Source organism: Amphiprion ocellaris, chromosome 4 (genome assembly GCF_022539595.1).
Source record: "Amphiprion ocellaris isolate individual 3 ecotype Okinawa chromosome 4, ASM2253959v1, whole genome shotgun sequence".
In the NCBI taxonomy this organism is placed as follows: Eukaryota; Metazoa; Chordata; class Actinopteri; family Pomacentridae; genus Amphiprion; species Amphiprion ocellaris.
This window is the reverse complement of record NC_072769.1, coordinates 22,258,131-22,284,967: the sequence shown is the minus strand read 5'-3', so window position 1 is coordinate 22,284,967 and position 26,837 is coordinate 22,258,131. Positions and strand designations below refer to the sequence as shown.

The window sequence follows — 26,837 nt, the reverse complement described above, 5'->3', positions numbered from 1 at the left end:
ACCTTACTGTAGTATGTCTGCAGGTCCCACTATTGTCAGCATAAACTGTAAATCATATTAAAGGGAGGATTATTAATCCCTATTATAATTTCCAAGGACACACACAAATACATACACTGCCGTTAAAAACTTTGGCGTCACTTAGAAATGTCCTTATTTTTGAAAGGGATGCATTTTTTTCCCCAATGAAGATAACATTAAATGAATCATAAACCCAGTCTAGACATTGTTAATGTGGTAAATGACTATTCTAGCTGGAAACGGCTGATTTTTAATGGAATATCTACATAGAGGTACAGAGGAACATTTCCAGCAACCATCACTCCTGTGTTCTAATGCTACATTGTGTTAGCTAATGGTGTTGAAAGGCTGATTGATGATTAGAAAACCCTTGTGCAATTATGTTAGCACATGAATAAAAATGTTTTCTTGGAAAACATGGAATTGTCTGGTTGACCCCTGTGAGTCAAAGTTGCTCTGCATTAGTCAAAGTTGCTCCATATTAGTTAAAATTGCTCTAAAGGAGCTAAACTTGACCTACATTACCATTCAAAAGTTTGGGGACATTTCTAAGTGACCCCAAACTTTTGAACTGCAGTGTATTTATCAAACATGCTGCAGTAGAATCTAAAAGCTTTTAAACAGATATAGTTTTTTTTTTTACTTTGACTACTCTGAAGGAGAACATTTTATTAGTAAGTAAGTAAGAAGGAAGTCAAATTATTAGTTTTGCCTATTTTTTTATTATTATTATTATTTTAAAGCATATTCTTTACTATCTTCAGCCTTTATCTGCATCTATTTAAAGCTGCAAGAAGTTGCATTTTCCAATCAATACCACTAAAGATGGGTGTATGCAAATGGATGAGGGGAGATAATGATTTTGTCTATCACCAGCTTCTTCCTCCCTACTTATGTCTCTGTTTCTTTGCTACCTAGATGCCGCTCCCTCTGCAGCCGGAGCCCCTGGTGCACCAATGAGCGTAAAGGCATATGACATCAATTCGGACTACGTCCTGGTTGCCTGGAAACCCCCGAACACTGTCAACGAGGCGCCAATCACTGGATACTTTGTGGACCGGTCAGTCTGCACCCTGACGACTCGTCAGGCTTTCTTTAAATAGACTAGAGTCGGCACACCAACATGAATAGAGTGGAATTACACTGCACTTATTACCAAGCAAATGACTGAAGGCAGAATATTTTGTGGTGTTTAAAGCTGCAGTCATTAGTAGATCACATTTTACAGAACATTCCATTAAGGGAGAAAAATAATTACAGAGTGATTGATAATGAAAAATATTACTATCATTTTTAATTATTATTTTTTACCATATAACTACTGCTCACACATAGCAGTACAGAGATAAATGGAACAAAATAAGACATTTAACGCAGACTTCCATGACTTTAATAACCCTTTTATTTCTTTGCGGCCCGCGGGCCAAAACCGGCCCTCCAGAGGGTCCAGTCCGGCCAGTGGGACAACTTTGTAAAGTGTAAAAATTACAGAGAAGACATTAACTGCAAATTCTTTTCATTTTGTCTCACTTGTGTTTTTTGTCTTATTTCTGTCATCTTGTGTTTTGCTTTATTTGTTTATCATTTTTGTCATTTTGTGTCGTGTCTCGTTTGTGTCATTTGTGCCATTTTTTGTTGCGTTGTAACTTTTTTGTCTATTTTTTGTCAGTTTTTGTTGTTTTGTGTCATTTGTCTCCTCTTTTGTCATTTTGTTTTTTCAATTTTCATCTCATTTATGAAATATTTTGTCTTCTTTTTGTTGTTTTTTGTCCTTTTTTGTCTTTTTTGTTGTTTGATCATAAAGTAAAATACTATATAGATACCTGTGGCTGAATGTTTTGTGTCTTTGTAGACACTGTGATCTGTAAGTTGTAATGTGTAAATGATAAACTAAGGAATAATGTTGTTGAAATGTAATTTATTTTTCTTAACAAATTTCAGGTTGTTCATAATGTTTTGTAAAAAGATAATTCCTTAAATGTGAACTTTTTTCCACTAAAACAATGGAAAAATTTGGAGTTGACATTATTGGTGGAGTTGAGGTTATTATGCTCTGATTGTACTGGTCCGGCCCATTTGAGAGCAAATTGGGCTGAATGTGGCCCCTGAAATAAAATGAGTTTGACACCAGTGTCTAGTAGATTAAACATACTGTTAACTGAAGACATGACTGATAGGATTTTAACCAAGAAAATATTTACTGGTTGCCACGTTATTGTGCAACGTTTCCAATCATCGATCGCAAATTCATTCACCAAAGCTGACGCCTGAGGGAAAATTGTGAATTCCTGGTGTTTCCTTTACTCTGTTGAAGAACATTCTTGTATGTTTTTGAGCGATGAAATGTTGCTACTGCTGCTGGCTTTAGACTGATGAAACCGTGTCCTGTTCCGTTGTGTAGATGTGAAGCTGGCGCCGACACCTGGGTCCAGTGCAACGACGCCCCGGTGAAGGTTTGTAAATACCCGGTGCACGGCCTGAGTGTGGGCCGTTCCTACCACTTCCGGGTCAGAGCCGTGAACAGCGCCGGCATCAGCAGACCATCACGCAAATCAGACAAAGTGACAGCCCTCGATCCAGCCGAGAGCGAGAGACTGCAAGGTACCGATGAAGGTAAACACAAACTACTGGACAGCAGGATACCACCGTTTCCTAATGGACCTGTTGTTGTCGTTTCCTGCAACAGTGATAAAAATCCAAGGAAAATACGATATAGTGATCAAAGATGATGACCTGGAAGGTACAGTAGGAAACAAAGACTGATCTGCGTTCTGAGTTTTCTTTTCTACAACCTTTAAACCACTTTATCAAGATCTCATGGGGTACTAACACCTGTCCCAGTCCCCAGGCTTCATCATGCCAACATAACATTTTGCACTTAACAGGAACAATTTACACCATAAATAAAAATACAGTGCAGTAATAAAAATAATATTCATTTATTTACACTACCGTTCAAAACTTTGAGATCACTTAGAAATGTTCATATTTTTGAAAGAAAAGTATTTTTTTTTTCAGTAGGATAACATTAAATGAATCATAAATCCAGTCTAGACATTGTTAATGTGGTAAATGACTATTCTAGCTGGAAACAGCGGCTTTTTAATGGAATATCTACATAGAGGTACAGAGGAACATTTCCAGCAACCATCAATCCTGTGTTCTAATGCTACATTGTGTTAGCTAATGGTGTTGAAAGGCTAACTGATGATTAGAAAACCCTTGTGCAATTATGTTATCACATGAATAAAAGTGAGTTTTCATGGAAAACGTAAAATTGCCTGGGTGACCCCAACCTCTTGGACGGTAGTGTATTTATCACCGTTACATCCTTCATCAACATTTCACCAGTGTTTGCTGTTTGTTGCATTTCGTTACATCAGTAAATATTCCGTCTTTTCAAAGTAATTGAACAGAGATTATCGATTTTCGAAATAGATTCTTCAAATGACAAGAAAAGGCCTCGTAAATAAAGTGTTGAGGAAAAAATCTTAATTATTTTGTTGTCTTCAAGTTTCATGCCAGGATTCTAACATTTAAGGTCTCATATTGTTCTTTTTGTGGTGTAAGTTTGCATTGCCTTGCAATAACTTTAAGTACAGAAAAGATGGTTTTTAACTTTTCCTTAATTAGTTGTCGTTTAAAAAAGTAACACTATTCTAAAGTAAGAAATGACAAAATGAACATAATCCATCTAATAACTTTTGCATTTTCTGTGATCAATAGAGAAAGGCTGAACTGTATTATGATACAGTGTTATGTAAGAGACCATTGCTGGTTGTCACAACAAATGCAGCTGAATTCTGAGCAGTAACCATATCCAGCAACAGCTTCGCCCATTACCTCAAGGCTGAGCAGCTGCTGCTTCTCACAGCCAGCGGCCAGATACTGTTGAAGATCAGCCTTTCTCTTGTATCTGCACTTTACTGGCAGTTCATTAGAAGTGGACTGGAACCAAAACATCAACTGTTCATATCAATCAGAAGGAAAGCAAAGTGTTTTATGAGGCAATGCAACACTAATTCAGACAACAGCTCCCTGCTGTGAAGCTTCAGGGCTCATTATTATCCTATCAAATGTTATATCAGGAAAAACCGACATGGAACGCTCTTACCTCTTATCACCAAGACAGAACTCTTAGATTAAAATCTTTTTTATCTTGACATTAAGGTTTGAACAAAAGCATGAAAATACACAAAATCAAAACACATCAGGCTTAATTTCACAAACTCAGAATACACCAAACATCTGTACTTCAATCTCAGAACTTCTATCCTCATAAATTTAAACCACACAACCCAAACTACCCCCAAGTTCTCCCTTTCTAACTTTTTGTGGTGCAGTTGTTCATCTAACTGCAACTTTTCCATTCACACTTTAATCGACTGAAATGGTTTTTATGTTTCAAGTAAACCAATTTAAAAGTTTTCCTCCCTCTCCAAAGCGTGTTGAGTATAAACTTCTACACTTTAACACAAAGCCATAACACAAGAAACTAATAAATTAAACAAATTGTCAGACATATTGATATAATATTAGACAAGGCTATTGTAGAAGTCCCACATTTCCGTTTTCACTTTAACTAAACTTCAGGTTCACACAGAGACTCTAATAATAAATCCTTTTCATGTGGACTGACAATGTTTTTCATTGCCTATTGCTGCATCCGATTCACATTTCTTGAAAAACTTTAAATGTGGCATTGAGGTTTTTGTCCACATGCTAATGTAAATAAGCACCTGCTGCTCTACTGGAAGCTACAATTGTATTATCATTTTAAAAGAGGACAGTATTGTGTTGTGTTCAATCCTACTGAAACAGTGGTTTTATCCAAGTACGACTGTCACTAGCCTGCCTGCTCAGCCTTTTAAACAAGACTGTTGGAAAAAGGTCTACATAAGAAGATACACTGCCTGTCCAAAAAAAGTTGCCACTTGGATTTACTAAGCAAATAGGTAAGAGCCTTCCATTGGATAATTACTGCAGTGATGAATATGTTTCAGCTGAAACAGCTTATTTAATCCTAGCTGATGCAGTGAGAAGCTTCTCATTTCTTAAACAACCATGTTGGAAGACATATCCTGTGGTCATAGAAAGGATGTTAATCTGTCTCAGAAGGGTCAAATTATTGGCCTGCATCAAGCAAAGAAAACAACTAAGGACATTTCTGAAACTACTAAAATCAGTTTAAGAACCGTCCAACGCATAATTAAAACCTGAAGGATAGTGGTGAACCATCATCTTCGAGGAACAAATGTGGTCAGAACAAACTCTTAGATGATTGTAGGAAATCAACAGTAGAACTCACCGCAATGTTTAATAGTTAAAGAAAGAGCATTTCTACATGCACAATGTGAAGGGAACTCACAGGATTGGGACTAAACAGCTGTGTAGCTCTAAGAAAACCACTGATCAGTGAGGCTAATCAGAAAAAAAGGCTTCAATTTGTTAGGTAGCATAAAGATTGGACTCTGGAGCAATGAAAGAAGGTCATGTGATCTGATGAGTGCAGATTTACCCTGTTCCAAAGTGATGGGGGCATCAGGGTAAGAAGAGAGGAGGATGAAGTGATGCACTCATCATGTCTAGTGTCTACCAGCCTGTGGGGGTTTAGGGTTATGATCTGGGGTTGGTCAGATTCAGCAACGTTATGTTCCCAAAGAATGAGGTCAGCTGACTACCTGAATATACTGAATGACCAGGTCTTTCCATCAGTGGAGTTTTTCTTCCCTGATGACATGGACATGTTCCAAGATGATGATGCCAGGAATCATGGGGCTCACATTGAGAATGAGTGGATCAAGGAGATTCATTTTCACACATGGATTGTCCTCCACAGAGTCCAGACCTCAGCCCCACTGAGCATCTTTGGGATGTGATGGAGAAGACTTTGTCCGACTCTCCCATCATCAATATAAGATCTTGGTAGAAAATGAATGCAACTCTGGACAGAAATAAATGCTGTGACTTTGCAGAAGCTTATTGAATTGATGCTACAGTGAATGAGTGCCGTTCTCAAAGTTAAAGGAGATCCAACAAAATATTAGAGCGTGCAATTTTTTTTTGGACGGTCAATGTATATTGTAAGCTGTTCTTTGAGTTTTAACCCTAACCCTCAAATTCAGAATTTCATGAAAATACATGATTGAAAACCATCTAGTGCTGCACCTTTGATTTCTTCACTACCAGTGGAAGTAAGATCTCACCTACATTCAAGGGCACTCTGAATCCACTGTAACATATCCAGTTAGAAACGCACAATGTGGGACTTCTGCAACTGGCTGCTGCTTTATGTACTTTATGCCTCAACGACATTCATTCCAAATCTAGGCTACGTAACTATCCCGGGTGAGCCTACAGACGTGCATGCATCCGAGATTTTCAGATCATACGTTGTGCTGAGCTGGAGGCCTCCCAGCCCTCGCGGACGAGCTCCGCTGTGGTACGTCATTGAGAAGGTGTGTGTCGCTTCACCTCTCCCCATCTATTTCCGTCATCCTTCACCCTCTGCACTGTAGTGAAGACATAAACAAGACATTGACCTCTTAAACTCTGGACCTCACCCTCTAACGTCCACACTAGTTTTCTCAAATTTGAATATTATCTTTTTCCCAAACTAGCCCTTCTTATCACAGCTCTAAATGACATTCATGCTGTATGAAAGTTTCAGAATGACTTTTTGTTTGTTTATTTGTTTGTTTGTTTGGCTGGACCATTACACCAAATTAAGATATTTCAGATGCATTATGCATTCTTTTACACAGGCATTTAACTAGATTTCATCCTGAAACATTTTTAAGATCATTATTAGAAATGGTCCTGTGGGTTGACAGTATGCACGGTGTCCATTACAGGTTAAGAGGTCACATGTTTATGTGGTGTTCCACAAAAATCTCATCAGGTATCACTTGCATTGTTGAGGCTCCACTCATTTGCAATCAGTTGAAAATACACTTATGGCAAAAAAAAAGAAAAGAAGTAATGGTTGTATATGCAAATTCACCAAAAGAACTGACAGTCAGTCCGTATTCTAGCAATTTAGATAAAGTAGGTCAGGGGTATCAAACTCAAGTGGGCCGGACCAGTAAAATCAGAGCATGATAACTTATAAATGACAATAAATCCACATTTTTCCCTTTATTTTAGTGCAAAAAAAGTACATTTTGAAAATGTTCACATTTAATTAAGTTTTTTTTGCAAAACATTATGAACAACCTGAGATTTCTTCAGAAAATAAGTGAAATTTCAACAACATTCTGCCTCAGTTTATCATTTACACATTATAACTAACTCTTTATGTACATGTTAGTTTTTCTCACTTACACTGTCATTTAAAAGTTTGGGGTCACTTAGAAATGTCTTTATTTTTGAATTTTTGAATTTATGCCAAAAATGTTAATTATTGCATTTATGATATAAAAGACTGAAAATATCAGTGTTTTTTAATCACACTCCAGCTGTCTTTGGGCTCTAGCAGGTGTCCAAACATAGCAGATGTAACTTTTCAGGCACCCAGACACACACTCTACACGTACAGATATTGCAACTTAAGTGGGCCCCAACTATGCAAAAACATTTGCTGTACCCTTGAAGCTCCTCTTGTTTGTATTTGTGGTACGTCGATGAGGTTTTCGCAGATGGCTGTACATTCTCATTTCCCCTCCCCGACTCTTCCACAGTGCTTAGCAGGCACTGGAGCATGGCAGCGGATCAACACGGCAGTCAAACTGCACTCGCCTCGTTACCCAGTTTTTGATTTGCAAGACGGGCAAAAGTACCAATTCCGAGTGTATTCGGTCAACATGTACGGCTCCAGCGAGGCATCCGTGCCCTCCGAGCCCATCCAAAAGGTTGATGAAGATGGTAAGGGCAGGGATCAGACTCAGACATACTGTGGTGTATTCAGCACAACAGAATTAACACACAAATATGCTTTTCTTCACACATATATATTATGGTTTGACAGAAACTGAGACCAGATTTTTTGGTTTATTTCGTGATTGTTTTAAGTTTTAATCATGTTTCTGTTGAACACATCAAATGCCTATATGTTGCAGGTACTGAGCTGCCAGTCGGTATGTACAGATGAATGAACATGTAGAGGCACTAAAGGCACTGTTTCCCACTGCTGTAGTATCACAGATTAGTTTACTCTTCTTCTGTGTGTGTTTTAACTATGAGTGATGCTTGGGGCACAACAAATGGATTACAAATAAAAGGAAGATGAAATTCTTCACAACTCTTCTGGTAAAACCCCAATTTAAATGCCATTGACACCCTTCAGACATTCTGTTTTGTGCTGAAACAAGTCATTTCATAGGACGTTTGAAAAAACCTTCCGTGTCGTGTTTAACCCACAGATGTGTGCCACAACAGGTTCACAAACCTAAAACCTCTTTTTGTTTGTGCACATAATGTACAAAGGCAGCTTCACTGAAACACCACAAGAATGCACTTTTTATGGCATGTTTTACTAGTTAAACCTACAGAACAGCATTAGAAGGACATAAAATGTGCGGCTCAGTCCTGCAGTAAGTAGTATTTACAGCTTCCTGTCATGATTTCTGTCCTGTGAGAAAACATATGCATGGAAATTAGTACAAGGCCTAGAGAAAGAGAAAAATTTATTCATTAATTGTTGATTTACAAATCAATTAACAGCCCATTGGATGATGTCTGAGGTCATATTAGATGTGATCTATGGAGCTCTGTCAAACATTATAAATCATTCACATGATCTATTACAGAACAACCAAAAGATTTGAGTATCATTCACTTGCATTTTTTGTATTATGTGATTTGTCATTTTATGTCAGACCATCTACTATAAATTCACACATATCCTAAAAGAAGTTTCTGTTTTTTAAAACTTTTTCTTTACAGTTAAAGAAATGTTACATTTAATGAACAGCTGGACAAATTTCAAATTAGTGGTATGTAAAGCAAACTGTCAAATATTACTTTGGAAATGTTTCATTTACTTAAAATGTTGAATACTTAAATATACATTACCGTTCAAAAGTTTGGGGTCATCCAGACAATTTCATGTTCAAACTTTTGAATGGCAGAGTACATGAATTGAAAAAGTTGCTCCATATTAGTGGAAGTTGCGCTTATTTAGTTAAAGTGTCTCTATATTGTTTAAAGTTGCTCAAAATGAGTTAAAGTTCCTCTATATTACTTAAGGTTGCTCTAAAATGAGTTAAAGTTGCTCTAAATGAGTTAAAGTTGACCTACACCACCGTTCAAAAGTTCGGGGTCAACCAGACAATTTCTTGTTTTCCATGAAAACTCACACTTTTATTCATGTACTAACATAACTGCACAAGGGTTTTCTAATCATCAATTAGCCTTTCAGCACCATTAGCTAACACAATGTAGCATTAGAACACAGGAGTGATGGTTGCTGGAAATGTTCCTCTGTACCTCTATGTAGATATTCCATTAAAAATCAGCTGTTTCCAGCTAGAATAATCATTTACCACATTAACAATGTCTAGACTGTATTCCTGATTCATTTAATACTATCTTCATTGAAAAAATAAGGACATTTCTAAGTGACCCCAAATGTTTGAATGGTAGTGTAGTTTTAACTATCTGCATATCTTTTTTAAATCTTATAGTGATTATTCATACATTTGTAGCTGATAATATTCTCTCTCCTTAACAGGCGCCCCCTCTGCTCCTGGTCAGGTTGTTGCTACCAGGAACACCAAGTCATCAGTGTTTGTGCAGTGGGAAGCTCCCAAACATCTGAAGAACCTCATGGGATATTACATTGATGGCCGTGTTGTCGGATCGAAGGAGTGGTTCCCATGCAATCATAAACCTTTCAAACACACCAGGTCAGTACTGACAACTCAGTAGGTTTAGAAACCTTGTGGTAAACAAGATGAAACATCTCAAGAACTTTATCTTGATGTACTCATTTCAGAATGGAATCTAAATCATCTCAAACATATATAAGGGCGTGTTGTGAATCAGTCTGCCTGCTAAAGGCCAGTGATGATCAGGAAGCTTTGTAAAACATGTAGTCAAAAATCAATTCTGGATCAAAAGTTGGAGTCTTCAAAAAGTTCTCAAGAAAGAGTCTTCAAGCATTCTTCAGAGTCTGATGTGAATAATGTTTATTCAATACAGAGGCTGTGAGAACAAACATGAGCAAAATCTCGAGATTTTAACAGACTACACAAAGCGTTACATCGTGCAAACTTCTCCTAAACACTCCTCTTCTGTTCTAGAAAACCACAACCCATCATCTTAAGACCCAATCAGGATGTGTATGATGTTATCGTATGAAAAGTTAAACCACCTCCTCTTTTTATTTCTACTCGGTTAGCATTATTTCTGTTTAGCTCAGTGTGACTCCCCTACAAGGTATAATTAGTGGAAAATTAATTACATTTACATCGAAACATTCCATGCAAGACCTAGAGGGAAGACACCAAGAGGCTTTCATTTTCAGTTTCCCTGGTAGACTCCAAAGAGGTTACCACAAACAGAGGGTCAAAAGTAGAACACCTACTTTGTGTAGATAAATAGCAACAAGTGTAAACTGTATGTGACTTCAATAAAAATTGAATCCATGTTCTCAGGTTTGTGGTCCACGGCCTGATCCCAGGAGAGACCTACACGTTCCGCGTCCAAGCTGTCAACATCTTCGGCCTCAGTGAGGAGTCTCAGGAGTCCTCTCCCATCGCTGTGGAGTCGGCCCTCGGTAACACAAATCATTACATTTAGGATTCCATTGAGGTACTACTTAAAAAAAATGTCAATCAAAGTCCTCTTCCACTATCACATAAAACAGTTGGTAGGTTGCACATTAAAAGCTTTGTCAAATGAAACTTTTAAACAGAAAATGTCAAAGAAAAGGTGATTCATAAGATGACCAGTGTCTGTGTGACTCATTTCATTATTCTATCCAGGCAAAGGGGTGGAATACGGTATGTATTATATAGTTGTGTTCACATTCATCCACCTTACTGACCCACTGCTCCCTCTTTTACTAGCGTCACTTTTAATAATGGGCTTTAATCATAGTGAGGTGTATTTTCAACATCACTCTGCACACTTCTGTTTTACAAAACACTTTAAAGTTAAACTATTATGTCATTCAGCACAAATGTTTAAAACTTCCTGATGAACGTCACAAAGCTGTTCACTTAAACATCATGCATGGAAAGCTCATGTACACGTAGTCACAGTGATCAATATGATCTGTTTCCTACGGTCATTTTAATAATGTTATAAACTCTGGATAAGGATGCATAAAATGTTCAAGTTGGCTGTAGTTCAAAAATGTGACGCTGTATTAAACTTTGCGATTCAGCAACTCCCAGCGCTCCCTATGGCATCACCATGTTGAGCTGTGACGGCTCCTCCATGACTGTGGCCTGGAAGAGTCCCAAACACTGCGGCGGCTCCAAGGTCAACGCTTACTACATCGACAAGCGTGACGCTGACACTTTGGTCTGGAAGGAGGTCAACCTGGCCGCCATCACCGAAAGAGTCTGCACTGTGAGTGGCATCGTCAATTAGAAACCATATTAAACGACCAGATTTAAGTCTATCTAGGAAAATTTAAGGGTTCAGGGTTACTGAGCACTCGATCATTAAATCTGATAATCATGCCACACCGCTTCCTATCTATCTTTAGGTGGACAATCTGACAGAGGGCGTCTTTTACGAGTTGAAAGTTCAGGCTGGTAACATGGCTGGTGTTGGTGTACCATCAGCTCCCAGTGCCCCAATGAAATGTGAAGCCTGGACCATGGATGAGCCAGGTACAGTATCATCAGTGTGTCTTCCATTATTATATATTTATTACCATCTTTGTCAGCCAAAGGTTTACTGGTTCAACTGCAAGTTAATTGCAGCAGCTATGGTTTTGACAGATGCACCAAAATAACTCTCGGCATCCCATAAGTCTGGCAGCAACATGAGAATCGGAATCATGAAATGTATTAGAGCTCTTGAAGGTACTGTATTCAATGTTCAACATTTGAGCCACACCTCTAATGTCGTTCTCAGTGTGTTTATAAGGAGGGTCAACAGTTTCAAAGGGAAAGACTTACATGCGCTAATGTGCACTAATGTTGGACCCATTACCAAATCAATGGAGTAGCTCTGATTACAACACAAAGAGAGAGAGAGGATGTGACTTTATTCTGTATTCATTTTCAAAATGTCTCAGAAAAACATCCAAAGTGAAAGTATATGAATATCACAGTTATTGATCAGTAACTATGATTGAAGAATTACCTCTTTATGTAGAACCACTGAATTTTTAAAGCTTTCAAACCAACCCTCCTCCCATTTGTTACATTTTTAGGATTGGTGACATGTTTTTTTGTTTGTTTGTTTGTTTTAATGGAAGGCCCAGCCTATGACCTGAGCTTCAGCGAGATCAGAAGTCACTCTCTGGTCATCCAGTGGAAGGCTCCAGTTTATACCGGAGCTAGCGCTGTGTCTGGATACTTTGTGGACATGACCAAGAAGGGCTCATCAGAGTTTGTTACTCTGAATCAGGAGGCTGTGAGCCACCGTTACCTGCAGGTAAGAGGCCTATTAATATTTAGAATATATTCATAATAGTCCAGCACAGGGGTGTCAAACATGCGACCCATGGGCCAAAACCGGCCCTCCAGAGGGTCCAATCCGACCCGTGGGACAATTTAATGAAGTGTAAAAATTACAGAGAAGACATTAACTGCAAGTTGTAAATTTGTAAAACTATAAATTTAAAATATTTTCTAGACCATGACAAGTTGTTTTGATCATAAAGTAAAATACTAGATTGCTCAATGTTCTTTTGTCATTTTGTGTCTCATTTTTGTTGTATTTTGTCTTGTTTTTTCCTTTGTCTCATTTTTTTGTCATTTTGTTTTTCGCTTTTGTCATTTTTGCCTTGTTTTTGTGTCTTTTTTCTTGCTTGTTTCGTTTGTCTCATTTTTTTGTCACTTTGTGTCTCATCTTTGTAATTTTTTGTCTTATTTTTGTTGTTTTTTGTCTTTTGTTGTCTGACTTTTGTCATTTGGCTCATGTTTTTGTCATTTTGTTTCTCGTTCATGTCGTTTTGTGTTTTGATTTTGTCTCACTTGTGTTTTTTGTCTTATTTTTGTCATCTTGTGTTTTGCTTTATTCGCTGTTTTATGTATTTGTCGTTTTGTTTTTTTGTCTCACTTGTGTTGTCTTTTTTGTCTTTTTGTTTCTCGCTTTTGTCATTTTCTGCTTGTGTAGTTTGTCTAATTTTTTTGTTACTTTGTAACTTTTTTGTCAAATTTGTTGTCTCTTTTGATTTGTTTTGTGTCGTTTGTCTCCTTTTTTGTCATTTTGTTTCTGATTTTTGTTGTTTTGTGTCTCATTTTTGTATATTTTGTCTTGTTTTTGTTGTTTTTTTGTCATTTTGATCATACAGTAAAATGCTAAATCATTCGGTTCCAGATAGCTGTGACTAAATGTTTTGTGTCTTTGTAGACACTCTATGATCTGTAGGTTGTAATGTGTAAATGATAAACTGAGGCATAATGTTGTTGAAATTGAACTTTTTTTCTTAACAAATTTCAAGTTGTTCATGATGTTTTGTAAAGAGATAATTCCTTAAATGTGAACATTTTAAAAATTGTACTTTTGTGCACTACAACAAAGGAAAGATTTGGAATTGTTGTTATTTATAGGTATTATGTTGTGATTTTACTGGTCCGGTCCACTTGACATCAAATTGGGCTGAATGTGGCCAATGAACTAAATCCAGCACCTTCAACAAATGCATACACCTCTTTCTTCCTACACCTATGTCACACTACATGTGATGATGTTTCCATGGTTTGGTGCAGGTGACTGGACTGGAGGAGGGTGAAACCTATGTGTTCAGAGTTCGTTCCGTCAATGCAAACGGTGTTGGAAAACCTTCCCAGCTGTCTGAGCCAGTTTGTGCCAAAGCTCTTCCAGGTAAGAAGTTAATATCACTTACTTCTGTGTTGGATTTACTTTGCACCACACCCTTCATATTGTCAAAACACTAACTTAGCTGTATTGTCAGGGAATGTGTTATGTCTTGAGGACACTAGCATGGACATGACCGTCATCCCATTTCATCAAAAGCACAGCCTCACTCTCAATTAAAGGATCATAGTTTAGGACTTAGGCTGAATGAAAATTTTCTTTACTGTATTATAAACCTATTAAATTATAAATACCAAAACATTTTAGATACACACCGTTATAGACAAACAGGTTTTGTGGAATATTTACTCTGAAAAATTTCCGTTCAGTCAAAGTCTAGTCAAATTATTATAATTTAAAACCAAAAGATCTGATGTAAACACAAACATAGATATATTCAGCCCCAAAACACAGATGTGTCTTTGAAGTTTTTATCATTTGTACATGATATGGCTTACACCCATAAAATGCCATTTTCTATACTACTGATGTAAAGCTGAGATAAGCATACACTACCATTCAGAAGTTTGGGGTCACTTGGAAATGTCCCTATTTTTAAAAGAAAAGCAGTTTTTTTCAGTGGAGATAACACTATATGAATCATAAATCCAGTCTAGACATTGTTAATGTGGTAAATGACTATTCTAGCTGGAAACGGCTGATTTTTAATGAAATATCTCCATAGGGGTACAGAGGAACATTTCCAGCAACCATCACTCCTGTGTTCTAATGCTACATTGTGTTAGCTAATGGTGCTGAAAGGCTAATTGATGATTAGAAAACCCTTGAGCAATTATGTTAGCGCATGAATAAAAGTGTGGGTTTTCATGGAAAACATGTCATTGTCTAGGTGACTCCAAACTTTTGAACAGTAGTGTAAGTGTGGACCAACTACAGTTTACTAGAACTGAAAATTCCCGTTTATATAATAATGATGATAGCATCTACACAGATGGAACTACTGGAACTGCGGAGCTGTACGCTCAATCAAACACATTTGTTTCTGTCATTTCTCCACGGAATGTCTGCATGTTATTCATATTCACAGGCACTACGGAGATCGTGGCTGGTGTGGATGAAGAGACTGGGGACATCTTCCTATCCCTTGAGGCCTGTGAGATCTGCGAGACGTCCAAGTTTGTTTGGTCAAAGAACTACAAACCCATCGGGGACTGCCCCAGGGTCAGCGTCACAGCGAAGGGCAGAACGTAAGCTCCTCGCTGTCCTCAACACACCACAGAAGCTTTAGGGAGAACTTTTATTTGGCTTCTTCTTTGATCACAGCAGGAATGATTTTCTTGAAAGAATGAGAAGTTCCCCTGCACCAGCATTCAGTAGATGCAGCAGCACAAACAATGTTTTTCCCCCTCAGGGCTTTGTCTGTTTTGCTGTCTGTCATCTTGTCCTCACTAAAATCACAATGATAATATGCTGCTGAACCAGATCACGTTTTTATGTTTCCTGTTGTAAGCATCCATAAAACAAGTATAAGAGGTCATTTAAGTTGTAGAAATCAGGCGACACTGTTCACTTTAATATAGAGTTTGATCTCCAAACTAGACAAAGTATGTACTGTTTTCATACTCGTTCCGATCAATTCTGTCTTAATTTAATATAGACTTTAAAGATTTCAGCCATCAGAAATCATGCAATGACTGAGCAGCCTTGGCCAAGTTCTGCACCGTCTGTGTGCTTTTCTTGTTTTTATTGTTTTGTTTTTATAATCAGGTTTTATTTTATTTTAAATTGTATGTTTTAATTTTGGGGATTTTTTTCTCTTAATGAGTTAAAGTTGCTCTACATTATTTAAAGTTGCTCCATATTAGTGAAAGTTGCTCTAAATGAGTCAAAGTTGCTCTATATTATTTGAAGTTGCTCTATATTAGTTAAAGTTGCTCGACATTAGTTAAAGTTGCTCTAAATGAGTCAAAGTTGCTCCATTTTGGTTAAAATTGCTCTAAATGATTTAAAGTTGCTCTATATTAGTTAAATTTGCTCTATATTAAAGTTGCTCTAAATTGAGTTACAGTTGCTCTATATTAAAGTTGCTTTATGTTAAAGTTGCTCTATATTAAAGTTGCTCCATATTAGTTAAAGTTGCTCTATATTAGTTAAAGTTGCTCTATATTAAAGTTACTCTATGTTAAAGTTACTCTATATTAGTTAAAGTTGCTCTATATTAAAGTTACTCTATGTTAAAGTTGCTCTATATTAGTTAAAGTTGCTCTGAGTGAGTTAAAGTTGCTCTAAGTAAGTTAAAGTTGCTCTATAAGCATTAAAGTTGCTCTAAAATGAGTTAAAATTACTCTATATTAATTAAAGTTGCTCTACATTAGTTAAAGTCGCTCTAAATGATTTAAAGTTTATCTATTTCTGATTCATTTAATGTTTGAAATAACTGCTTTTCTTTCAAAAATAAGGACATTTGATCCCAAACTTTTGAACTGTAGTGTATATCTTATCGTTGCTGTCTTTGTTTTACAGCTCCAGACTTACTTTCACCAACCCTGATAAGGACGATCTGGGCAGATACTCTGTGGTCGTCACTGACACAGATGGAGTCTCTTCCAGCCACACTCTCACTGAGGACGGTGAGTCGTGATGTCTACAAACTGCTGTACTTTACATGTAGTAAACAAGATTTCAGAATTCTCAGTCTTTCAGTTCTATTTCCTGGGTTTTGCTGTTTTTCTTTGTTTGTTGCTCATCTTTGTTTCCTTGAATCTGCCCTGTAGCCCTGAACACCATGTTGGAGCTCAGCTACGCCATCAGGCATCCAAGTGAGTGTTAATCAGACCTCTGGTATCGCTTACATTACAATCATTTCATCTAATCTAATCATTGCACATCTTTGTCTCTGTGCAGTTGTTCCTCTGAAACATGGTCTGAACTATGAGATCTTGGAGAAAGGTCACGTGCGTTTCTGGCTGCAGGCCGTCAAACTGTCCCCATCCGTGTCCTACAGGTTCATTGTTAATGACAAAGAAGTCACCAGTGGAGAGGTATGACATCAGCAATTAGTCCTGACTAACTGTGAGAGCAAATTATCCGAGAGCGTGTGCCATCTTCTGTCTCTTCAACATACAATACAGCTCTGTGTTTAGGCTACGTCATAAACTTTTTCACCTCAGGACGGTAACATTTTCTCTTCATCCTGTTTCCCATCTTTGTTTGAGATCTCTGATGAACTCCGATATAATCTGACACTGTTAGCTTGTAGTCAAAGAAACCAAACACATGCATAACATTCCTGCCAATCCACTTTAACCCTTCAGTATCGTTTAGGCCAAATGCCTTCATATAATCACATCTGTCCTTTATAGGAAGATGATGATATTATGGGATATTTAGCTTTTAGAATTTTTAAAATCTTTTTTGTACTATAAATATACAAACATGAATGTATAAATTCTAAACTAAATGGCTGTCATTGACTAACTTTTGATAGGAGTATTTTATAAAGTGCAGACAACAGCTGAATTTTGTAATAATAATAATAATAATAATAATGTTGTAACTCTATTACGTTTTTATGTACATCATCACTGTTGGAGACATGACATTGAACCAGTTTACACTTTCACAAACTAGCAGTCGGATGATAAACACAAAACTGGTTGTTCATCATTAAATCAATGTTTTTAGTTATATACAGTGCCATGAAAAAGTATTTGCCCCCTTCTCAAATTCTTATTTTTCATTCAGATGTTTGTTTGCAAAAGTAAAACGAGCCTTTATGTTGTTTTTGGTCAGCAGTGGTTTTGCTTAGAACTCTGCCATGGATGCCATTTTTGCCCAGTTTCTTCCTTATTGTTGAGTCATGAACACTGACCTTAGCAGAGACAAAGGAGGCCAGCAGTGCTTTAGATGTTGTCCTGTGTTCCTCTGTGATCTCCTGGATGAGTCGCTGCTCTTGGGGTAATTTGGTCATTGGTCCACTCCTGGGAAGGTTCTCCACTGTTCCATGGTTTCTCCATTTGTGGATAATGTCTCTCACTGTGGTTCTCTGGAATCCTAAAGGTTTAGAAATAGCTTTGTAACTCTTTCCAGACTGATAGATGTCAATGACTTTATTTCTCATCTCTTCTTGAATTTCCTTGGATCATTTTGTTGCAGCTTTTAAGATCTTTCGGTTGACTTCATTTAGTCATACACGTTCTATTTAAGTGATTTCTTGATTGAACAGGTGTGGAGGTAATCAGGCTTAGGTGTGGCGAATGAAATTGAACTCAATTTCCAAAAAATGTTAATTCACTAAAATGAGTTAAAGTGATTTAACAAGGGGGGGCAATTACTTTTTCACACAGGGCCAGGTAGGTTTGAATAGCCTTTTCCCCTTAAAACATTAAATCATCATTTAAAAACTGCATTTTGTGTTTACTTTGGTTATCTTTGTCTAATATTTTAATTTGTTTGATGATCTGAAACATTTAAGTGGAGGAAACATAAAAAAATGAAAGTTTGAATAACTTCTTTTTCACAGCACTGTATACAAAAATATTTGTAAATTAGTTCGATTGGTCTTCTTGCTATGGTCAATACCATCATTACAAGAAAAAGCAAGAACATCCAGATTTAATAGTCAATATAAACATACATCTTCTCCTCAATGTCTTTCCAGGGCCACAAGATCAGCCACGATGTGGCATCTGGAGTCATCCAGATGACCGTGGATCATTTCACCAGAGCCAGTGAGGGCACGTACACTGTCCAGATCCATGACGGCAAGGCCAAAACCCAGAGCTCCCTGGTCCTGGTGGGAGATGGTGAGACTTAGTTACCACACATGTACCAGGCAGTAAATGATCATCACATTTACTGAGTGACCATAATGTGTGAAAAATGTTGTGTATTTTATTTTTCCTATTTTATGTTCAAATGATAAGCTATCTTTTACATGAAGGTATTTCAGCAGTGACTGTGTGTTTTTTCTGTTTCAGTGTTCAAGGCTGCTCTGAAGGAGGCTGAGTTTCAGAGGAAGGAGCACATCAGGAAGCAAGGTACCAACACAAACAATGACCCAAGAACATGGGGCTTTTATTTGGCTAAGTATTTTTTTTTTAAATTATGGGTCATTCCAGAATTGGAGGACATGTGGGCTTCACATTTTTGAAAAAATAGTCTTCTCTTTTACAGTTTTCTGCTTCATATTCATCAATAATAGGTAATAAACTATCAAAAGCTTGATTGGCTCAGCTTACACATCAATGGTACCATTTTTATTCCATGGTTTATTTGTTGTTTGCTAACCCTACTCTAATCACATTAACAGGGTTGTTAATCCATGCTAATGTTAGCTTTTTCTCAGGAGTAGAAGCTAGATATTTAGCTAGATGTTACTTCTGACCAAGAGGACAAACTGACTGATGGAAAACAGTCAAGAAAAAAGTCAGAAGAATTTGTCTTTTCCTGATAATATGCATAACAGGGTTGCATGAGTTAGAGTGAGACATTCAATCAAGGCTGATAATGTTATGAAAATATGAAAAATAGAAGAGAGGACATAGCTTTGCTCTACTCATTCTTTTGTAAAACTGTTTGATGATGTAAATTCCAGTGTTTCATGTGATTCACTGTTTTCTTCTTCTTCTTCTACCAGATAAAAAGGTTATGCTAACAGGGTTGTTGTGGGACATGTGCATAATAATTATTATTTAAAATATTATGCTGATTAAAAAAATGTTCCCAAAATTACAAGAGACATCAATGAAAAAATAATACCAAAAAAAGTAGATTTGAATTTCATTTTAACTGTTTTATTTGAGATTTAATTTGGTCATCAGCGGGGTGGAACAAGAAAAAAAAATCATTTTAGAGTGAACTCCAGACTTATTTGGTATTTTTAAACATATTTTTCAAACATTCTTTTCTCCTAGTTTTTTTTATAGATTTGGTCTCAGGACAAGTACATTTACACAACAACTGCATGTTTTAGTATTTTGTACATGGATTATTTGATGGGTGGGACGTAAAATGTCCTCCAATTCTGTAATGACCCTTAAAGCGATGAATTTAGAGATATGAGTGCCCTCTAGTTTTGACAGCTGTGACTGAGGCTTCACTTCCATCAGACACATTTAGTCATTTACATGATTCCTCTTTCTTGTCGTTTTAGGTCCACATTTCTCTGAGTATCTGTATTTCACTGTCACTGACGATTGCACCGTTATGCTCGCCTGCAAGGTAACAAAAAAAAACACACGATGAACTGGGATTTACTATAATTCTGAACTGCATGTCAGTTATGTTTTTTACTCATTTATTGCTCAAGGTTATCTCTCACTTGTTTTTTTCTTTTTCCTTCACTTTCTTTATCTGGCCACTCAAGTGAAACTATTTGATCCTGTGTGTTTGTCAGGTGGCCAATGTGAAGAAGGAGACTGTTTTCCATTGGTACAAAGAGGATGATGAGATTGTTCCAGAATCTCCTCCTAACGTTATGTCTGGAGCCTGCGCTCTTCCCATCCCTCTGGTAACATCTGCAGCATCCACACCTAAATCTTGTTCATGCTTCGTATTAACACTAGTTACGGTTCTTTTTCTTACAAACAAATATTCATTATCACAGAGTTAATATCAAACTTCCAAGCAATAATCTGACTCTGAGCTGACATTTACCCAGCTGTACATTTGTTTGTTGTCATAAGAACTGTTAAAGTTTTGCTGCTTGGCGTTGAGTTGTTTTATGCCGCCACATTTAGGCATGCTGTCACATTAAAGAATGAGAAATAAATGAATTAATTATAAACAACATAATGTTTTGAACTGACAGACTAGAATTTTAAACCTGCCTACTTTAAAATGTACACGTGAGAAAACAAAAGAACCAGAAACAAGTGAACAATCACACATTGACCAGTAGCTAAAACCAAACTCTGGCCAAATATCCTGTAAAAAGTACAAAGTTGCAGCCTTTCAGAAACATCCAAGGGAGCATTGTGTTTTTCTCTGTTTGATATTAGGAGTAATTTGATCATCAGACTGACATGTACCTGTAATAATATGAATAAAGCCATATGTGTATCCGCAGTACACTTATAAACTCTACATAGGTCAGCACAAAGTCAGCAGAGACCATGAATTGGTCTTTACCGCTGCTTGTTGATCCGATAATCATGTATTTTTGCAGTTCTCCAGGAAGGATCAGGGTGTTTACAAAGCCACGCTCAGTGACGACAGAGGAAAGGACACATCTGTGTTTGACATCTCAGGCCAAGGTACGTTTTCATTGTTCAGATTTCATCAACTGTAGTATTTTGTGTCGTTATATTATACATTTTCTAGAGGATTCATTATTTCTTTTTTCTTTTTGATTTTTAGTGTTTGATGACATCATCAATGCCATCGCTCAGATTGCTGGTAGGTTGGATCAACTAACCTACAAATCAACTTAAACTTGGTCACTTTGTCTACTGCAGAATATGTGTTTAAGGCAGGGATGTCAAACTCATCTTAGTTCGTTCAGCCCAGTTTGATCTCCAGTGGGCCAGACAGTAGAATTAGAGCATAATAACCAAGAAATAACCTTAACTTCAAATCTTTCATTTGTTTTAATGCAAAAATGTTCACATTTGAGGAATTATCTTTTAACAAAACATCATGAACAACCTGAAATTTCTCAAGAAAAATAAGTGAAATTTCAACAACATTATGCTTCAGTTTATCATTTATACATTACAACTTACAGATCACAGTGTATCTACAAAGACACAAAGCACACAGGTATCTGGAACTGAATGATATAGTATTTTACTTTATGATCAAAATGACAAAAATCAGACAAAAAAGACAAAAAACAACAAAGTCAAGACAAAATAGAAAAATGACACACAAAATGTAAAAAACAGAACGGCAGAAGTGAGACACAGAATGACAAAAAATGAGACACCACAAAAAAAAGAGAAAAACAGTTAGACAATAAAATTACAAAGCAACAAAAAAATTAGACAAGTGACACAAGCAAGACAAAGAAACACAAAAATGAGAAACAAAACAACAAATACATGAGACAAACGACAAAATGTGAACAAAAAGACAAAAAACAACAAAAACAGGACAAAATATGACTATAACGAGATACAAAACGACACAAGAACAATGAACAATCTAGTATTTTACTTTATGATCAAAACAACCTGTCATGATCCAGAAATTATTTTAAATTTATGTTTTTATGAATTTACAATTTACAGTCAATGTCTTCTCTGTAATTTTTAAACTTTACAAAGTCGTCCCACGGGCCAGATTGGACCCTCTGGAGGGCCGGTTTTGGCCTGCGGACCACATGTTTGACACCTCTGTTCTAAGGCATAAATGCAAACAACATAGCCTGACAAATTTCACTGAACAGTTTGCCCTCTACAGAACTACCTCTTTGCTTCATTTAGCTTGAAGGTCCGACTGTCTCCCCTGAGACCTGTTTGTGACGTGATCTTCAGATTACTTTATTTGATCTCCTCCAGAGCAAAAGTGCTTCACAAAAAAAACTCGGCTGATTGTTTCTGACGGTGTTTTTGTTCCCGCCAGGTGCTTCTGCCTCTGACCTGGTGCTGCAGTGTACTCCAGAGGGCATCAGGCTGCAGTGCTACATGAACTACTACACAGAGGAGATGAAGACTGTCTGGAAGCACAAGTACACTTCAAATGCTTTATCTCACTTTGACACCAAATAAGGATTAGGAACACCTGAGTTGATTGATTACCAAATGGGTTATTTAGGTTTTTTAAATTATTAAATCACTGAACTTGTCTTATATAGTAATGCTATTTTTGTAGCAGAGTAATGCCGCTACATGTTTAATTTTATTTATTTTTTTATAGAAAGCGCTATAATGTAATATCTGCCAGATCATATATGTTTATAATAACATTACATAACATTGTAAAAAAATTAAATAATTTGTCTTTACATGGAAAAAAATAACCATGAAACATACAGTGTTTTTCACAATAGATAAAATCTGTTTCAAATCTAAGAAATGTGAATTTATATGGGCTTTAAATCATTTAGGACATGGTTCAAGTTATTTGGGACAGTTTTTTAGGCATTTAGGACAAGTTTGGAGCCATTTTGGGCAAATTTTGAGTCATTTTACACTTTTTTTTTCTTTCTTAACAATTCTTAGTAATTTTGGACATGTTTCAAGTTATTTTGAATATTTTTTAGTAATTTTAGACATGTTTCCAAGTAATTTTGGACAAGTTTCAAGCGATTTGAGAAATTGTCAAAGTCATTTTGAAACTGCTTTATTAATGTTGCTATATACAGTTAATGCTTCATCACTGACTGAAATGTGAAATAGAGTTGATAATTGATCACTAAGTTATTATCAATAAATGGCAGCCTTTTCCTACACAATGATGAAGATATTTGAGATTCACCTTAATTTACACACCTTTCACAGTATGAAATTATGAGTAAATGTTGAGGTCTGTGATGTTAAATCTGCAGGGAGAGTAAGATCGCCTCCTCTGAGAAGATGAGGATCGGCGGTACAGCAGAAATGGCCTGGATGCAGATCTGTGATCCGTCCGATAAGGAGAAGGGTCACTACTCCATCGAGATCTCAGACGGCGTGAAGACCCACACCCGCACGTTTGACCTTTCTGGACAAGGTAAAAAAATCACCAGTACATCTACTGTACATCTGTGTTCATTTCATTTTTTACTTTTTATTTTATTTTTATTTTCCATAGAGATCAATATCGGCTTCTACAACAAGTTATTGTGTTTTTTTCCTCACAGCATACACCGATGCCTATGAGGAGTACTTAAGACTTAAGTAAGTTATTGGATAATACAGCAGTTTGTGAACATGTACCCCTGAATTGTGCCCAATTTGTATTAATCATACCAAACTCCTTCTGACTTTTAGGGCAGCTGCATTTGCTGAGAAGAGTGAGTATATCACTTGTTATACTGACACTGTTAGTCAGGGATTACTAACATGAATTTACTATTTTAGACTCATGAACTTATCATGTAAAGGACTTTGATCTATTTATGAACTTTAACCTGCTAGACAAGAGATAATATCGAGACTCTCTTTAGAACATTCTGAACATTTTTACACGAGTCTCGCAGCAAGGTATTTGCTTTCAGGGCAATTTAGAAATGAATGTTGCATCTGAAAATTCAACGAGCTACAGTTGTACATTCTCTCACTTTCTCCTGCTGATCAAAATTGGCCTCAGACACATGTATAAAGGCAGCCTGGACACATTCTTAAAAGCTGTTTGTGTATTTTCTGGTGAGCTCAGAGGTAATACGAACTTTCTTGTCTCTCCTCAGACCGTGGCAGAGTGGTCGGCGGTCTGCCTGACGTGGTCACTATCATGGAGGAGAAGGTGAGGATTTCTCAAGCTCTGCCGTCAAATTACACATAAAGCAACACTGTACTGCGCTGTCGTTTCACACGTTTATTGTTTACATTATTACATCTGCCTTGTGGTACGAAGGTCAAGAGTCAGAGCTGTACTGCCCGGGCAGCATTCCAGTGGAACAGGAACAAAACACAAGAGCTTCGCCTATCATAGCCCTCCTTCTTATGATTTATAGCACATGCTTTTTTAAATTTTGTTTGTTTATGAAAGAAAAAAAATTTAAAGGTGGTACAAAGTCTTTTATGTGCGAAGATATGCAGACATAGTAATGTGTGTTTTCTACAGACTCCAACAGTGTAAAATGTGTATTCATCTTACCTCAGTGTAATCTAACCATGTGGATAGTTCTAGTTTCATGTTTACGTCAGTTTACACATAAAATCAGTTCACTCAAGTGTAGGTTAACATGTTCATGGTTGACATACGCTACCATTGAACAGTTTGGGGTCACTTTGAAATGTCCTTATTTTTGAATGAAAAGCATTTTTTTCAATGAAGGTAACATTAATGAATCAGAAATACAGTCTAGACATTGTTAATGTAGTAAATGACTGTTCTAGCTGTAAACGGCTGATTTTTAATGAAATATCTACATAGGAGTATTGATGTAGCATTGACTTGTCATAGTTACAGTGACACCATGCCGCTATCGCGCAATGATGCAGAAATCTTTAACAAATCCATGGATCCGGATTATAAGCCGCATCACAACCAAAATCTAATCACTTGGTCCTTGTGAAATGGACAGACAGACAAACCAGCACCAATCGTCACATAACTCCACCATGTTCCTTGCCGGATTAAAAATATAATAGGCATAATGTGAACTCACCCTTTAATCAGTTTCTTGTGGCAGATTTTGACAAATCTACAATGTTGAACACATGATCTGAATACATTTTGACTTGAGTTGACTCCCGCCTTTCTCCAGTCCCTGAGCCTGACCTGCACTGTGTGGGGCGAACCGACCCCTGAGGTCACCTGGTTCAAGAATGAGCAGGAAGTGGCTTCAACCGAGCACACCAAGATCACGTTCGACGGTGGCAAGTTCGCCAGCCTTGTCATCAACAAAGTCACTCCCGAAGACTCCGGCAAGTACAGCATCAACGTACGGAACAAGTACGGCGGCGAGTTCGTGGAGATCACCGTCAGCGTCTACAGGCGCGGAGAGCAGATCCCCGAGCCCAAAATGGGACATCCCAAAATGGCTACACCCGCGGCCACGCCCGTGGCCACGCCTGTGCCGCCGAAGTCCCCAGCTCCCCCTTCCAAGACCCCAACCCCGACTCCTTCCAAGTCTCAGACCCCAGCGCCGTCCATGAAGAGCGCCGCCTCCACCCCAGCTTCTACCCCGGTCCCCAAGTCTCCGACCCCGAAATCACCGACCCCAACTCCGCCTCGCAGTGTCAAATCCCCAACCCCACCCAGGTTCATGAAGTCTCCGACCCCACCGAGGAAGTAAAAGAGTAAAAGGTGGTGACGTCTGAGGGGAAGCGTTTGCCGCTAGCAACGTCGGTTTGTAGCATGAGTGTGAAACCGTGAGCTGTTACTTTAAAGGTTATTTAGATGTAGGCGATGTTAAAGTCCCACTTTCCAACCGCTGCGTACTCTGGACTTTCAATGACTAGGCTGATAGCTCGTCGGCTTTTACATGTTATTCAGCTGACGACTGCGCTTTTGACACAAGTGGGGAAAAAGTAAAAAAAAAAAAAAAAACACAAGAAAAATAAAATGCAAGTTAGAATCATGTTAAATGTTTAAAAAGCTGCACCTTCCACTATATAACATTAGTGGAATGCCAAAGGAGAGTTATGGTTTATTACAACTGGGGTCTTATTCACAGGGTTTTGACTTGAAGTGCCATTAGTGACAGCACTAGAAATGATTCAGAATGGTCCAGAAACACAGACTTCAAATGGCATGGAAACAAACTCGGGGTTAGGAGACATTTAGAGTGCAAAATGAAAGAGAACAGTCAACTGTCCATCACAGTTTACACATCAAGTTCATATTCCAGCTTTGATCTTCCTTACTTGTGTAGTTGGTTCTTGTTCAATAAACATTTTAAGAGTAATCTGTACATGTTCCCCAACTTTACTAATTAAGTTGGTGAGTATGATTTTGCTAATATTGCTACAGATAATCCCCAAAACTGCATAAATAAGAACCAAGTTGTAATAAACTGGAACTATCCTTTAAACTGGACGGCCTGGGAGTTGGTAGGTACAGAGCTGGGGTTCTGTTGTCAACACCTGGGTGGGAAATTACTTCCAAATACCACTACTACTCCAGCACGACAAATTTTTCTCTCCCATTTCATTATTTGGAGGTCCCAGTAAAGCCAGTAGGTGAGCCTGTGAATGCAAACGGTCACTTCCTGCCCTGGTTTCTACGCTAGAGAGCTCCATCTCACTGTGACATGTCATGTGTTTCCCCCCAGTGCTTTGTGGTGGCAATAAACTTTACTTATCAACCTCGTCCTGTTGTCT

The 26,837-nt window shown here is 37.5% G+C and overlaps 1 protein-coding gene across 4 annotated transcripts in view; it reads left to right on the top strand.

The window, feature by feature from the left end:
* Positions 1-26,826, top strand: part of myom2a (myomesin 2a) — a 40,223-nt gene extending 13,397 nt beyond the window's left edge. For 3 of the 4 annotated variants that reach the window (XM_055009583.1, XM_055009584.1, XM_055009585.1), the window contains 27 exons: positions 940-1,081; positions 2,423-2,622; positions 2,708-2,761; positions 6,352-6,479; positions 7,701-7,884; positions 9,692-9,866; positions 10,617-10,738; positions 11,351-11,538; positions 11,678-11,804; positions 12,398-12,576; positions 13,857-13,971; positions 15,014-15,173; positions 16,450-16,556; positions 16,701-16,745; positions 16,831-16,967; positions 18,587-18,731; positions 18,906-18,965; positions 20,081-20,148; positions 20,324-20,437; positions 21,095-21,182; positions 21,286-21,324; positions 22,492-22,597; positions 23,417-23,580; positions 23,711-23,747; positions 23,841-23,863; positions 24,257-24,312; positions 25,280-26,826. In XM_055009583.1, the coding sequence (XP_054865558.1) occupies positions 940-1,081; positions 2,423-2,622; positions 2,708-2,761; positions 6,352-6,479; positions 7,701-7,884; positions 9,692-9,866; positions 10,617-10,738; positions 11,351-11,538; positions 11,678-11,804; positions 12,398-12,576; positions 13,857-13,971; positions 15,014-15,173; positions 16,450-16,556; positions 16,701-16,745; positions 16,831-16,967; positions 18,587-18,731; positions 18,906-18,965; positions 20,081-20,148; positions 20,324-20,437; positions 21,095-21,182; positions 21,286-21,324; positions 22,492-22,597; positions 23,417-23,580; positions 23,711-23,747; positions 23,841-23,863; positions 24,257-24,312; positions 25,280-25,810 (3,494 nt within the window). In that variant the 3' untranslated portion in view covers positions 25,811-26,826. Of the gene's footprint in view, positions 1-939; positions 1,082-2,422; positions 2,635-2,707; positions 2,762-6,351; positions 6,480-7,700; positions 7,885-9,691; positions 9,867-10,616; positions 10,739-11,350; positions 11,539-11,677; positions 11,805-12,397; positions 12,577-13,856; positions 13,972-15,013; positions 15,174-16,449; positions 16,557-16,700; positions 16,746-16,830; positions 16,968-18,586; positions 18,732-18,905; positions 18,966-20,080; positions 20,149-20,323; positions 20,438-21,094; positions 21,183-21,285; positions 21,325-22,491; positions 22,598-23,416; positions 23,581-23,710; positions 23,748-23,840; positions 23,864-24,256; positions 24,313-25,279 lie in introns of all 4 variants that reach the window. The other variant, XM_055009586.1, reaches the window with a different exon arrangement.
* The last annotated feature ends 11 nt before the right edge of the window (positions 26,827-26,837 follow it).